This window comes from Camelus dromedarius, chromosome 21 (genome assembly GCF_036321535.1).
Source record: "Camelus dromedarius isolate mCamDro1 chromosome 21, mCamDro1.pat, whole genome shotgun sequence".
Lineage (NCBI taxonomy): Eukaryota > Metazoa > Chordata > Mammalia > Artiodactyla > Camelidae > Camelus > Camelus dromedarius.
Window position 1 is genome coordinate 21,271,448 of NC_087456.1, and position 15,351 is coordinate 21,286,798.

Genomic DNA, 15,351 nt, shown 5'->3' on the forward strand with positions numbered 1-15,351 from the left:
CTGTGTCCACATTTGACAGAATCTGTGTTTCCTCCCCTTCAAATAACCCTAGCTCTGGCACTTACTAGCTGTATGACCTTGGGCAAGTCAAGTAACAGTTTTATGCCTCAGTTTCTTCATCTACACAATGGGAGCAATAATGGAGAATTGTTGTGAGGATAAAGATCTAATGTATATAGAGCAGTCAGAACAGCACGCAGCCCATGAGCACTATTAGCCATTTTGATTATTATCAGAGTTATTATTATTCCTCCCCTTCCTCAAATTCTAAGTCCCCCTCCACCTTACTACTAAAACCCCTCTACATAAATGCACATGCACAGGTATATGTGTATGTCTATATATGGAGAAGGGGCTGAGGGGTGATCCCTGCTCACTGGGCCCCTCAGCCCCCAACCACAGTCTTCCTCCTCTTCCACCATCATTGCTTCACTCCCACATGACAGGCCATGGAGAAGTGAGGCTGTCGCATTTTAGGAAGGGCTGCCTCCTGCATATCCTCAAATCCCCTGTGCCAGGAGGGGCCTCCGGGACAGACGCCTGCATTGACCTCCTTGCTCTTCACTTGCTGAGCTGGTGCAGGCAGGTTGCTTCACCGTGCTGAGTTCTGACTTTGTATCTGGAAGATAAGCAGATGCTAACACCTGCCTCCTAGAACTTTTTTGGAAATACCCATTCAGAGTCCAGAACAGTGCCTGGCACATCATAAGACTGAAGAAATGACTGCTCTTCTTGTTATCATCATTTCCAGAAAAGCACACCTTGAGACTGCAATGAGCAGGCAACAAACCCTTATAGAGTGCTTCCTCTTGGCCAGGCACTGTGCCCGAATGTCCTGCATGTGTAATTTAATCTTCACACTAGCCCTATGAAGGAGAGGACTGCTATCGCCCCCTCCTTCAGAGGAGGAAACTGAGGCACTGAGAAGTTAAGGAACTTGTTAGCAAGTCACATAGCCAGCAAGTAGCAAGCCCCATATTTGAGCCCTGCTAGTCCAAAATGTGTGTTTGAGGAGGCACAGGGGCTCCATGTGCTCACACCTGTGGCTTTGGACAGGACATGACTTTGGGCAGCTCTGACCTCTGCATTCCAGGTTCTTATCCCTCATTCCATATCTGGGCATGACCTGGGCTCAAACTGAGCAGGATCACTGTGCAGGGGGCTCCCTGGAATGATGCTGCACCCACGGGGTCTCTCACTGCAGTCCTGTGGTTGCAAAGACACTTGCAGAAACGGCTTCTCCTGGCCCTGCTGAACAGAGAGAGCTGCCAGCTTTCCTGTCCTGATAGCCTCTGTCTTCCTTCTGTCATGGGGGAGGACAGGAGCGGGAGGGGGGCTTACAAGGACTGATGAATGGAGGGAGGTGACTCAAGGGGCTTCTGTGAAAGTGCCCTGTATGGGCCTGGATTGCAGGCAGGAATGCAGAACGCTTTCCCTCCTTCCTCTCAGTAAGCAAAGCTAGACCCAAACTAGTCTCTAGGACAGAGATTTAAATAGATTTAAACAGCTGGTTAATGGGACTCTCTTTTTCACAGAATAGGCTGGCTTTTTCATAGATGAGGACTAGGGTAGGGTCAGGGAAATTCAGCAGTCAATAAAATTATTATTGAGCTGCCAGACAGCAGTGGTCCGAGGCCCCAGGCCTGTGTGGCATCCAGACAGCCCTTTGTGCCCTTTCTAGACATCCCCCTCCTCAGGGTTCAGGGACCTGTCTGGCTGCTGAGCTCCCAGGAGGTCCAAGGGGTGTGATCTCCCTCCCTCTCTACCTCCCTCCCAGGCCCAGCCCAGGGCTGGCTATAAAGCCAGCCCAGCCTGGCTCTCAGCACATCCAGCTGGGACCCTCCTGGAGCCTCCTCCGGGAACACATCCACTCTCCTCCTTCTCCTGAGCAGCACCATGCAGCCCCTGTGGCTCTGCTGGGCACTCTGGGCGCTGCCCCTGGCCGGCCCCGGGGCGGCCCTGACCGAGGAGCAGGTCCTGAGCAGTCTGCTGCAGCAGCTGCACCTCAGCAAGGTCCCTGTCCTGGGCAAGGCCGACATGGAGGGGCTGGTCATCCCTGCCCACGTGAGGGCCCAGTACGTGGCCCTGCTGCAGCGCAGCCACGGGACCCGCTCCCGGGGGAAGAGGTTCAGCCAGAACTTCCGAGGTGAGGCCCTCCCTCCCCACTGCACCCTGGTCCTCGTGGTGGGGGAGGGCTAAGACTGGATGTGCCTGCTCTGGGGAGGTGTCCACAGGACAGTGAGGAGAGATCATGAACTGGGACTGGGCCTGGGCCCTGGTCTCTGTTTGGACTGAGGGCCCCACCCCTTAGGGCCAGGAGAAGCTGTGTCAGGCTGGACCCACTTCCAAAGCCAAGGCATCAGAACAGAGAGAGGTGCAGAAGAGAAAGTAAAGCCAATGGGAGAAAGCGGCTGTGGCAAGACCCTGGCACAGCCTCAGGGAGCTCAGGTAGCATCAGGGATTCTCGGGTTCCATTTTCATACTGCAACTAGTGGACTGACTTTGAGCAAATGGCTTTAGAATCTTCTTTTTTGTTTTGTTTTGTTTCTCTGTTTGCTCCTCTGGAGCAACAGTTGGTGTAACTATATCTGACCCATCTCCCAGCGCTGTGAATATTAAAGTGTGTTATTCTGGATAGAAATGTGTAGGAACAATACTAAAGTAACACCGAGCTATTCAGCTTTAGGGACCCAGCCATCCTGAATGCTATTCAGCCTCTTACATCCCTGGGCCTGGACTCACCTCCTCAGTGCCCAGAGCTAGACCCAACGCCAGGTGCCCCCAGGTGAGGATTCTGATCCTCAACATCTCAGCTGAGGCAGCCCTGTCAACCCTGCCAGCCTTCCTGCTGGGCAGAGATTGTTATAAACAAGGACCAGACCCAACGGGGGTTTGTAGGTAACTGGCCTTGGCCCAGGGAGACAGAACAGGGGCTAGTTTCTCCCTGCCTGGCCACCAGCTCAGTGTCCTTGCACCCTCCGAGCTCCCCTGGCTCCCGGAGAGGCCCTGCTCACCCTGTTCGTGTCCCCAGAGGTGGCCGGCAGGTTCCTGGTATCTGAGGCCTCCACGCACCTGCTGGTGTTCGCCATGGAGCAGCGGCTGCCGCCCAACAGCGAGCTGGTGCAGGCGGTGCTGCGCCTGTTCCAGGAGCCGGTCCCCAAGGCCGCGCTCCGCAGGCATGAGCGGCTCTTTCCGCGCAGCGACCGCGCCCGGGTCACCGTCCAGTGGCTGCACGTCCGCGACGACGGCTCCAACCGCACCTCCCTCATCGACTCCAGGTGGGGAGGTGGCGGCTGGGGTGTGGGGGTAGGAGGAGGACGGAGGAGGAGGGAGAAACAGGGAGTGGGCCAGGCGCGGGGTGGGGGCAGAGGGGAAGAAGGGGCCACCTGGCAGGGTGTGGGAGAGGCACTCCCGGGGCTGTCCTGAGCCGTCCCAGTCCCCAACTCTCAGCGCCAGCTTGTGTCTCTGTTGTCGCAGGCTGGTGTCCATCCACGAGAGCGGCTGGAAGGCCTTGGACGTGACCGAGGCGGTGAACTTCTGGCAGCAGCTGCACCGGCCCCGGCAGCCGCTGCTTCTGCAGGTGTCGGTGCAGCGGGAGCACCTGGGTCCGCTGGCCTCCAGCGCCCACAGGCTGATCCGCTTCACCTCCCAGGGGCCGTCGGGCGCCGGGCAGGGGGAGCCCCAGCTGGAGCTGCACACCCTGGACTTCAGGGACTACGGGTAGGCCCAGGGGCAGGACTCTAAGTAGACTGGGTGGTCCAGGAGCACCTTGGCTGGGATGCAGACAGCTTCAGGATGAAACTGAGTCCCTACTGCATTTTAGAGTTTCTAATGGTAGAAATGTTTACAACCCAAACATTTTATTGAAAAATAATTTCAGATATTTCCAATGGGTTTTTTTTCACAAAGGGTTTTATGTTGCCACTAATACACATACATTATTGTAATCATGTTTTCACCCTACCCCTTTCCCTCATTAATTTTGAAAAATATTAGCATTAATGGGGTTACTAAGGTTAAACAGCTTTCCTTTGGCCTTAGTGAATTTTTTCTTTGTGGGACAAGTTAGCTTTTTGGAGTGGATGGGGCTGTGTAGTAGAGTGGTTAATAACCATTAACCATTAATATGTTACTAACAGGCCTTTGGAATCAAACAGCCTGGGTTCCATTTAGCTCTGCCTTCTACTGGCTGCAGGACCTCTGGCGTGCCACTTAGCACCTTGAGGTCTCCATGTCCTCGTATGTAATAGGGATAATGCTGAAAGTGCCTCAAGGTACGTCTGAGGATGAAATGCAGGTATCCTCTAAGATAATAATTGTAAAGTACCTAGTTCAGTGCCTGACATATTAGGAGACCTTTAATAAACAGTAACTGATTTATGTTTTGGTTATGTTTATTCATTCAGCACTTATCACAAATATCAGTTTTTAAAAAAAAAATGAGAGGTGGATAATAAATCTCCCTCCAGCTGCCCCACTGGGCCCCACCGGGCCCCACCCTGGGCCCCCTGACCTCTGCCCTCCCAGCTGACCTCTGCCTTTGCCTCTCCTTGTCTCCACAGAGCTCAGGGAAATTGTGATCCTAAGGCGCCAATCACTGAGGGCACCCGCTGCTGCCGCCAGGAGATGTACATTGACCTGCAGGGATTGAAGTGGGCTGAGAACTGGGTCCTGGAGCCCCCAGGCTTCCTGGCCTATGAGTGTGTGGGCACCTGCCAGCAGCCCCCAGAGTCCCTTACCTTCAAGTGGCCATTTCTGGGGCCGCGACAGTGCATCGCCTCGGAGACGACCTCGCTGCCCATGATTGTCAGCATGGAGGAGGGAGGCAAGCGCAGGCCCCAGGTAGTCAGCCTGCCCAACATGAGGGTGCAGAAGTGCAGCTGTGCCTGGGACGGGGCGCCCGTGCCAAGGAAGCTGGCGCCATAGGTGTCGGATATAGCCATGGTGGCCTCAGACTAAGACACGTGCACCAAAGTAGGTCTTGATATAGGTCTTAATTTTCTACTTAGTAAGTTAGCCCTGCCCCAGCTGAGTGTCCCTATTTTACCTTTCCTGCATGTTCTTCTGTTTCTTGTCCTCCTGCCCATCACCCACCCTAAGCACTTACATGAGTAACTAATACAACCCTGATTGCTGAGCTATGAGAAGGAAATCTCAGCCTCCTTGTTTAAAAGATGTAGCCGAGCATGGACAGATTGTCAGCTGGGAGCTTCTGTTCTCTGACAAATTCTCAGTTGAGTATGGGCTAACAAACTCTACAATGAGAACTGGGGAAATAAACTGATTTATTCTATTACATGGTGAATTAAAACAAAACAAAACAGAACAAAACAAAACAAAATCCCTCTGTTTCCCTTAGGTAGGGAGGAGGTCTTAAAAAGAAGCCCCACTCACCAAAATGTTGACCAATTCTGGGCTTTTGTAAATATACTCAAGTGCCTGTTTCACTGAGAGTGCTGGGAGGGAGGATGAAGGGCTTCAGGCTTGGGGCAGTGGACAGGGAATCAGGGCACCTGGTTTCTGTATCTAATAGGACCATAAGCTGTGACCTCAAGCAAATGTAGAAGACTTTCGGCCACTATTTCCTCTTAAAAAGGAGAAATTGGGATTTCTCTCTAAGATTTCATTGCCCTGGGGATGAGACAGCCCTAACCTCACCCACTCCTCTGCTCCTCTGGAGACTGAGCATTGCCTGTGCATATTTCGGTTATTTCCCCCACCGTTTTAGAGAGCTTAACACTGGAACCCACATGTATTTACATATTTTAACTTAGCAAAAAAAAAGAAAAAAAAACAATTGAATGTAGATAATCTGCTGAAATAAAATAAAAGTAATCTTTCACTCTCTGTCTCTGTATTTAATTTCTAGTACCTTTTACACAGAAGAGAGAGAGCAATAAAAGGGAATGAGAGCAACATAATGATCTGAAGGAGGTGATCAAGGACCCTCAACCTCTAGGGGGCGCTGAAGATTGCAATGACAGTTTAGATTCCGCTTTTCGTTTATAATATTTATACCTCCTCAGCTCTCATTCAAAAAACTGTATTGTGAAAAATCACTTAGTATGCCACATCCTTAGAAAGCACTTTAACCCTTGCAATAGTGGTTCTGGGGACAGGGCAGGCAGCAACAATAGTGTGGTAATAAGCAAACATTTACTGAGCATTCAGTATGAACCTGGGAGCTATGCTAGACAACTTCGTAGATATCATATCACTTAATTCTTGCACCTATTCCTTGAGGTAGGTCTTATTATTCCTATTTTTTTCAGATGAAGAAATCAAGGCTGAGGCAATACAAATCTGTTGACTCTCTACCCTCAAAATGCCCCAGTTATGCGTGGTCTGCTGATGACACAGACATTAGTTTACCTGTCATTTGGAAGCTGCCACATCTGGCAATTCTGCTACATTTACTATTCCCGCTCAGTGGGGTTTCCTTGTATCTGACATTGAAGTTTATGGATTCTCTGTTTTTACATACAAAGCTAGTTAATAGCAACTGAATAATGAAGGGAAAAAAGGAGCTAGCCTATGGAGAGCCAGGATTTGAGGACATGGCAAGAATATTGTAGGTAGAGAGAGAAGATTTGGCTCTGACTTGTAAATGTGTGTATGTAAATGACTTGTATAAGACATCAAAATGAAGACTTTCCACTTGGCATGCTGTGAGTTCCAGGGCATACAGTTGCCTTCTCTACAGGAAGGATATCAAAATCATCTGAAGAATTCTACCAGCTACTCAGTGATGTATCTGTGGCTCTAAAATCTCACTTGGAGGGCTCTAGGCTAAGGAAATAGTCACAGAGTTAGGCAAAGATTTTGTAGTATTAACAATAATTTAAAAAATTGATATAAATTTTGTGAAGACAAGGACTTTTGTCTGTTTTGTTCATGGCTGGATCCCAAGAAACTGGCTCAATAAGTACATATTGAATGAATTAATAGACTTAATGTTGATCTTTGGGAGAATGGTTGAATTAGTATGGTACATCCATATAATGGGATGCTAAGTAGTCACTAAAATCTTGGTTTAAATAAGTTTTCAGTGACATTGGAAAATGCTTATTGTATATCTAGTATAGAAATTTCAAAACCATATGGGGGAGAGGATATAGCTTAGTGGTAGAGTGCATGCTTAGCATGCACAAGGTCTTGGATTCAATCCCCAGTACCGCCATTAAAAAAGTAAATAAATAAATAAACCTAATTACCTCCTTCCCCCACCACCAAACCAAACGAAAACAAAACAAAAAAAACTGTATGTATATCATCTATTTCCAACGATAGAAAAGACATATATGCATAGAAAATAATGTGCAAGGAAACTGTCTGCAAGAAATGATCCTTAGAAAGTATGATTATGGGTGGTTTTGACTTTCTCACTTTTACTTTTTTGTATTTCCCCAAATTTTCTCGATATGCAAGTATTACTTTCCTAATCGGAAAAAGTTATAGATATGTAATTTTGCTTAATAGTAAGTATATGGTCGTCACTTTTAAGGGTGCAGACACGCAAGAACCGGGGACTTGCCCAGGAATGTGACCAACTAGAGGAAAAATGCAGAAAGCGGCCCGCTGCTGTGGGTGGGGGTGTGGATTATATGGAAAGGACTGTAGAAAAATTGGTAGAGAGGCAGCGGGAAACTAAGTCTCTCTCGCTCTTCTAAGCCCGCCTAGGGACGCCACTTCCTTCCTCTGTATCGTTCTCTGTCACCTATTCCCCATAGTACTTACATTTATTAATGGTGAAGAAGTAAACATCACATTTGTGGAGCTTTTTAAAGCAAGTGGCGGAGGTCGGGGGGTACTTTAGTCAGGTCCTAAGGAACCCATCATTTCCCAAAGGGGAACCGGTCCTACTTGCAGTCTAGTTACGAAGATTAATCCCGTGAACCAGGCAAGTTCAAGTGAGTAACTGCGGTTGCCCTCGCCGCCTCCACAATGGGGCCCGGGAGGGAGCGGGCGGAAGCTGGGGGCCTCCCAACTGGAAACCCAGTAATCCTCGGGCGCACCGAGGAGGCCGGCTCGGAGGCTGCCTCGGAGGCTGCCTCGGAGGCCGCAGGTCTCCACGCTCCCGTCCGAACCTCCGCCAGGAGCATCACATTTACCCGCTCAAATCGGCAACCTGGAGAATTCCTTTTGCCCACGAGGGGCGGCTGATGACCAGCACCAGAAATAATATTACCCAGACCTCCGCCAGAGATCAGCCCTGAGCCGTAGGTGGGTGCAAATAGCAACCTCCGCCCTGGAGTCGGGGCGGAGCTCCCTGGCCCGCAGGCCCAGGGACGCACTCGAGGCAGAGATCCCAGCTTCGCGCGCCGCGACCGACGTCCGGCCCGCCAATCCAGTTGGCGGGAGGCGGGCGCACTGCCCCGTCCCGGCCAAGGATTGGTCGCCGTAGCGAGGCGGGGCACGTTGGGCGTTGCGGCGCGGTCGGTGAGTGATTGAGAAGGGGTCGCGAGATCCGGCCCGGAAGCTGTCAGAAACTGCCGGAATCCGGCTCTGCGGCGCGGTGGCTGCTGGGCCGACCGTTCTCCGCTTCTCTTAGGGCACGTCTGAAGGGACTTCTTTGGCGGCCCGGCAGACACGGAGCTGGGGACCATGAGCGTGGGCTTTATCGGCGCTGGCCAGCTGGCCTGCGCCCTGGCGCGAGGCTTCACAGCCGCGGGTAAGAGCATGGAGGCGGGAGGCGGATGCGCGGACGGTCTCCAGCCTCGCCTTCGAACTACCCTCAACACCATTGACGTGAATGAATGAAGAAAGGGGAATTTGCGCCTGCTGGGGGAGAAGAGGCTCCTCTTATGCAGCAAGAGAATATTACGCTCGCGTAAGGGATTGAAGGGAAGGGAGACATTAGCAACCGTCTCCCCAACGGTCAGAGCGTCGTGGATTTTGATTCTACTTTCCCAGGGAAAGCGGGGGAAACGGGTGGGCCATGATCCCCAGCTGAAAGGCCCTGTCTTCTGCAGGCATCCTGTCGGCTCACAAGATAATAGCCAGCTCCCCGGAAATGGACCTGCCCACGGTGTCCGCGCTCAGGGTAGGTGGGGCAGCGGGGATGTGGAGAAGAGGGTGGAGGCTTACGAGAAGGATGGCCGGATAAGCTGAGCCCCTGTATTGGTCCATGGCTGGCGCTGACGTCCCACCAGGAGCATCACAATCCTGCACCTTCCCTGGGGCAGCTCAGGGTGGCGGGAGCACCCTGGCAGACAGACTAGGGTTCATATCCAGACACTGGGCTGGTTAGGTTTGCTGAGGTTTTATGTGTGGAAAGAACCTGGCACATAGTAGGTACCCAATAAAATATTGGCTCTTCTTCATTAACTAAGTGACCTTAAGGTATTTGGCTACTCTGAGCATCAGTTTCCTTGTTTGTAAACGGAGACCACAGTAGGCACTTCGCTGAGCATAAACAAGTGTGTTCGGAAAGAACCTGGCAAATTAGTTGTTCTTCTCTGTACGAAAAGCACATCCCCAGTTTTCACCCAAAACCTGGGCAATGTGGGAAAGGATGTCTAATGAGGCAGGTACCAGGCACTGTCTGTGTCTAGGATTTCTGTTGTTACTGGCACTGGAGGGCCTGGCTTTTCAGTTGGGAGTCCTAGAGGGTGGGTGTCCTCCAGCCCACCCCTGGACCACACAGAGACCATGCAGTCTGACGGACAAGTTCCTGGGGTTGGGATAGGGCCCTGCTTCTGATCATTGGGCACTAGCATGTCACCTTTCCCTTGCTTGTGCCACTCTCCAGCTGTGGAGCCTTCTCACCCAGCATAGGGATGCCTGGGGTGCCAGAGATGTGGTGTCAATGGGGGACAGCCATTTCCTGGTTGCCATGGAGAAGCTTGTCCATTCCTAGCACCTGTGCTCATTTGCCCAGTAGCAACATTGGAAAACTTTGTGCCATTGGGGTTGGGGCAGACCCTGAGGGGATAGGGCTAGGAATTCCAAGCTGCAGCTGGCAGAGTGGGCTTGGCAGGAGTTCAGCTGCTCCTTGGGGGTGCCCCGGCCTAGAGAGGCTGCCCCACACTGTGAGCCCGGCAGTCTCTTCCTGCAGAAGATGGGTGTAAACCTGACCCGAAGCAACAAGGAGACAGTGAGGCACAGCGATGTCTTGTTCCTGGCCGTGAAGCCACACATTATCCCCTTTATCCTGGATGAGATTGGGGCCGACGTCCAGGCCAGGCACATTGTGGTCTCCTGTGCAGCCGGTGTCACCATCAGCTCTGTGGAGAAGGTGCCCATCAGTCCTGGCGCCCCTCTGTGAAGGGAGGGGTGGGTGCTGGTGGGAGTGGTGCTCTGGCAACTCACTCGGTTCTCTGCCTTCCCCCAGAAGCTGATGGCGTTCCAGCCGGCCCCTAAGGTCATCCGCTGCATGACCAACACGCCTGTAGTGGTGCGGGAGGGCGCCACGGTGTACGCCACAGGCACCCATGCCCTGGTGGAGGACGGGCAGCTCCTGGAGCAGCTCATGAGCAGCGTGGGCTTCTGCACTGAGGTGGAGGAGGACCTGATAGATGCCGTCACGGGGCTTAGTGGCAGCGGGCCTGCCTATGTGAGGCCCTCACATACTTACTCAGCCTTCTGGGGACCCAGGGGCACAAGATGGATTGGCAGGCAGGCTTGGGCTGGGGTGTCTTGAGCAAGGCTGGCTGGTGGAGGAGGTTGATCCTTGAAGCTAGTTTTAATCATCAGGAAAAGTAGACCCTAGGGCATGCCCCCAAGCGCCTGCTGCGCAGGGACTCAGCGAGTGTCTCCACAGGCATTCATGGCCCTGGACGCGTTGGCTGATGGTGGGGTGAAGATGGGCCTACCGCGGCGCCTGGCTGTCCGACTGGGTGCGCAGGCCTTGCTGGTCAGTATCTTCCCCCTGCGTGTTCTGGACCGTGGTGTGGGGATGGCAGTTCTTAGGGATTGCTGAGCTGGGGCAGAGCTTGGTTGGAAAGCTGGAATGGGGGTTGGTGAGGGGCACGGGTGTGGAGAAGCTCATCTCAAGGAGCACCAGCAGTTTTCTCCTCTAATACTCCCTTTTTGCCCTAGGGGGCTGCCAAGATGCTGCTGGACTCAGAGCAGCATCCAGGCCAGCTCAAGGACAATGTCTGCTCCCCTGGGGGGGCCACCATCCACGCCCTGCACTTCCTAGAGAGTGGGGGCTTCCGCTCCCTGCTCATCAATGCAGTTGAGGCTTCTTGCATCCGAACACGGTGAGTCTCTCCTTCTCCACCCAGGCCCTCTACTCGCAGCCATCCCCAGTCTGGGCTGCACACTGTCTTGGTGGAATCTGCCATCTTTGGTCCCGTTAGCAGTGCGGAGTCTGTGCTCTGTTAATAACCACGATTTATTAGACTTTGTTAACTAAGGGTTTGCAGGCCTTACTTACTTCATTTAATTCTCACCACAGTTCTCATAGCTGGGATTAGCTTTGACTTACAGATGAGGAAGTTGAGGCTCAGAGATACAATTTTTCCAAGATAAAACAGCTAATAAGTGATGGAGACGGGATTTGACTTAAAGTCTTTGACCCTCAATCCTGTGGTTTTCCACACTGTCCCCATATGATCACAGGTACCACTTGAAGCTCTGTATCTATGTAGTAACTTATATTTACTTAAATAGCACTTCTGAGAAGCTAGGGGCGGTGTTTGGTTGGGAGTTCTAGTTGTGGGTGGTATCAAGTCAACAAGAGTAGGGGGTTATGTGAATGGGGAAGCCTCGTGAAGCTCTGGCTCCTCCTTCAACCCCTTGGGGCTTTGTCTGCAGAGAGCTGCAGTCCATGGCTGACCAAGAAAAGATCTCCCCAGCTGCCCTCAAGAAGACTCTCCTGGACAGAGTGAAGCTGGAATCCCCCACGGTGTCTACGCTGGCCCCCTCCAGCCCAGGGAAGCTCCTCACAAGAAGCCCGGCCCCAGGAGGCAAGAAGGACTAAGGCAGCCTCTGTCTGCCCTCCTCTCTGACCAGAGCCCTCGACCGAGGCGGCTGTGCAGGGCAAGGGCAGGCTCAATCTTCAGATCCTTGTGATAAAACCTTCTTAGATCTGTTCCGACCACACAGCTCTAGTTCCCCCTTCCATCTCATGTTGGAAGATGCTCTGAAGGGGTAGCTGATGCTGGAAACCAGATGCAACCTTGCACATCTCATATGGTTGGAAGAGAGAGAGTCTGGGACCCCAGTCAGAGCCCCAGCTTGGTAGGAAGGTCTGGAGACCTTCAGCTGATGACCCCTTCCATTGGAGTCTTCCAGCCGGAGCCCAAGGCAGTGTCAGTTTGATGCTGAGTCAAGGAGATGAGAGGTACAAAACATGACAAGGGCTTTCTCTTTCCAGTTGATGAATGGAAAAGAAGTGAGTGACTTAGAATTATCACAATTAATCAGAAATGCACATATTAGACTATGTTATAGTCAACTCTTGCTTTATAGGTGTACCACTGGAAAAGTGTTATTCAATGCTACTGAGTTTAGCTGCTTTAATAAAATTTTATTTTTTATTACCGTGCTTTTCATATGCCTAATTTTAGGTCATCATTCCAGAGAACTCAAGGCCTTTGCCAGGTGTTCCTGGCATCTGCAGGAGAGCACTGCCTAAAGGCAAGAAGTAGGGATGAAAAGAAAGAACGGGCCAGGCCCTGAGAGCTGTAATGATACTCTGCTCCAGCCTGGCTCCCAGGGTCAGGGTCAGGGTCAGCAGATTGTGTTCTAGGATGGGTCCCGCTCATGGCAGAGAAGGGCCTAGTGGCCTGGGTCGGGGGTGGATGTTAAGTGAAAGAAGCCAATAGGAAAAGGCCACGGGTTGTATGAAATGTCTAGAAAATACAGATCTGTAGAGAGTAGCTGCCTAGGGCTGGGGTGGGAATGGGATGAGCATGGGGTTTCTTTTGGAGCAATGAAATTTAAAATAAGATTGGTGGGAGAGGAGGGTATAGCTCAAGTGGTAGAGCACATGCTTAACATGCATGAGGTCCTGGGTTCAATCCCCAGTACCTCCATTAAATAAATAAATAAATAAAATTAGCTACCACCGCAAAATAAAATGATAAAATAAGACTGTGGTTATGGTTGCACAGCTCTGTGTATTGATAATCATTGAATTAATATACTTCAAGTAAGTAAATTTTATATGTAAATTATACTTCATAAAGCTTTGAAAAAAAAAATGAAACAAGTTGCCCAAGTTTAATTAGCAAGGAAGTAGTGCCAGGACTCAAGTCCACCAAATTTGTCCTTTCTGATACCAAATTCTGTCCTTTCTGCACTAAGCCTGCTGGCAAGCTGTCCGAGGTGACAGGAGACACTCTGCGGCCATGCCATCCCCTTCCCGGGCCTAAGTCCACCAACCTACATTTACTGAGGACTTACTCTCCTCCAGGCCCTGGCTCCTGCCTTGGTGTGTGGGGTCCACCTGGCTCAGGTGAGTCCTCACCTGCTAAGGAACCCTGCCCTTTGCTGTCAGGGCTAGATATCACCAAAGGTGGCTGCGGCCCCAGCCCACCTGGGAGCGGAAGCAGAGGGCCATCCCTTGGAAAGCAGTTCTGGGCACCCTCCTGCGGGGCCTCAGGCCTGCCCCCCGCTGCCTGCTTTCTCCCAGGGCTGCCTGGCGCTGAAGCTGGAGCTGTAGTCAGAGCCAGGGGCTGACAACTCCCAGTGGAGACGCTGGACGGAGGTTCTAGAGGCTGTGGCCTGAGCCACCAGGAAAGTACCTGAGTGCGGCCTGCAAGCCTTTTAGGAGGAAGAGCAGGTGTCAGAAGTTAGCACGGCCTTTTCATTATGTGCTGACCGCTCCCTCTGTGCCCAGTGCCCTGCGAGGCCTGGTGTGCCCTAGTCAGTCAGACTCTGTCCTTGCTCTGAGTGGCACAAGGGCCGAGCACAGATGTGGACCCAGAGAAGAGAAGTGGAAAACACGAGAAGGCAAAGGAAAAGGCAGCACGAAGAGTGAGGAAGGCTGCCAATCACCCCTCTGCCCCCCTCCCCCCAGCTCACTCCCACCTCCCCTGTCTGGACTCTGTGGGCAGCCACCCCCATTTCATAACTGACTTCTCTCAGGAGCCCCCAAACACTTCCTTATCTGTTGCCCCAGTTTTCCCTCTTGTGAAACAAGGGCACAAACCTCTGGCCCAAATGTTATCAATAATTACTTTGGGGAAGTGGGCTTGAGGTTGACTTCTCAATTGATTTTGTCCTGTTTATTTTACCTTAGATTGTTGATTGCAGTAAGCAGGCATGGTGTCCATAGTTAAAGATTAAAAGGTGTTTCTACTGCTCCCCACTGGCAGGCCCTGTGGGAAATAAACACATCCTCCTTCATCCTTGTCCCCAGGTGACTGTTACTAAGCAACACGCTGGAGAGGGACACTAGAGAGCTGACTGCGCTTCCCTCACCGTTCAGGGTGGTGTAGACAAGACTTTCTGAGTAACTAATGGAATACTTAGACTTAACCGGTGCTTTAATTTTACCAATAAACCTAGGCAGAATGGATATCATGACTATGTGAAATCAGTAGTGTTTTGAAAACAAAATGCACCTCTTTTCAAGGTCCAGGCGAGTGGATAGTATATAAGAAAAGGGGGAAATATGAAATTGGATGAAGAAACTAGGATACATGACACCAGGAAAAGGGGTACTGGTGGGGGTAGAGGGAATGAGGCAGATGGGGATGGGGCAGGAGTAAGATGTCTCATTATAAACCTTTTGTACTGTACTGATTTAGGAATCATATAAAGGTGTTACCTAGTCACCAAATATGTCTTCTAAACCTTTAGGGAGCTGCCAGGCAGTCCTGGCCATGCAGTACTCCGGCAGGATACATCACCCCAAGGTGGACAGTCAGGGCTGGAGCGCCCTGTCACTCTGGAACACTCGGCTTGAGTGTGTTTTCCTCGGCAAAGGTGGGTCCTCTGGGCCCCAGTCTTTTCCCACTAAGCCCACCATCTGAGTTACTAGCCCATGGGGTGGGCTGGAGCCCGGCTCCTGTAGAACCTGTGTTGTCCCCTCAATGACACTTACCAGGTCGTGTGATAATCATCTGTTTACCTGTCTGTCTCCCCCACCGTCCTAGTGCTTGACACCCAATAAACTCAGCTGAATGAATGCATGCAGGCATGAATGAATGAATGAATGAATGACAACGCTTCTGCTTAAGTGTCAGTTTGGGCTGTTTCTTGCTGTGCCTTGGGAGGCCTCTGATTTACTGGGGATGAAAGCCCCGTGCAGTTCCTAGCCTGTCTTTGGACCTGGTTATCCACTGTTTGTTGGGTTCCAACTTTCTTTTATTCAGTCAGCGTTTACTGAGAACTTTTAAGATGCTGAGCTCGTGCTTGATTGGCTGGGATATGGGAAACACTTCGTGAATTCCTGGC

The 15,351-nt window shown here is 51.5% G+C and overlaps 2 protein-coding genes and 1 non-coding gene across 5 annotated transcripts; all 3 read left to right on the top strand.

Annotated features, from left to right (window-relative positions):
* Positions 1 to 1,233: 1,233 nt before the first annotated feature.
* LEFTY2 (left-right determination factor 2) lies at positions 1,234 to 5,769 on the top strand. Its single transcript, XM_031438456.2, has 4 exons — positions 1,234 to 2,146; positions 3,032 to 3,278; positions 3,478 to 3,720; positions 4,563 to 5,769. The coding sequence occupies exons 1-4, from the start codon at positions 1,897 to 1,899 to the stop codon at positions 4,924 to 4,926; spliced, it is 1,104 nt and encodes a 367-aa protein (XP_031294316.2). The 5' UTR covers positions 1,234 to 1,896; the 3' UTR covers positions 4,927 to 5,769.
* Positions 5,770 to 8,433: 2,664 nt separating this feature from the next.
* PYCR2 (pyrroline-5-carboxylate reductase 2) lies at positions 8,434 to 12,485 on the top strand. 3 transcript variants are annotated; one of them, XM_010992528.3, is made up of 7 exons: positions 8,434 to 8,671; positions 8,973 to 9,043; positions 10,058 to 10,237; positions 10,334 to 10,498; positions 10,763 to 10,855; positions 11,041 to 11,204; positions 11,761 to 12,485. In XM_010992528.3, exons 1-7 carry the CDS (start codon positions 8,605 to 8,607, stop codon positions 11,924 to 11,926), a joined length of 906 nt encoding a protein of 301 aa, XP_010990830.1. In that variant the 5' UTR covers positions 8,434 to 8,604; the 3' UTR covers positions 11,927 to 12,485. The 3 variants fall into 3 exon arrangements, with proteins under 3 accessions (XP_010990830.1, XP_010990820.1, XP_010990838.1); XM_010992518.3 differs by having other exon boundaries at positions 8,435 to 8,671; positions 10,334 to 10,555; XM_010992536.3 differs by lacking the exon at positions 10,058 to 10,237 and having other exon boundaries at positions 8,435 to 8,671; positions 10,334 to 10,555.
* A 424-nt stretch (positions 12,486 to 12,909) lies between these two features.
* Positions 12,910 to 12,983, top strand: TRNAV-AAC (transfer RNA valine (anticodon AAC)). The gene has a single exon. It is a non-coding gene; the product is annotated as a tRNA-Val (tRNA).
* The last annotated feature ends 2,368 nt before the right edge of the window (positions 12,984 to 15,351 follow it).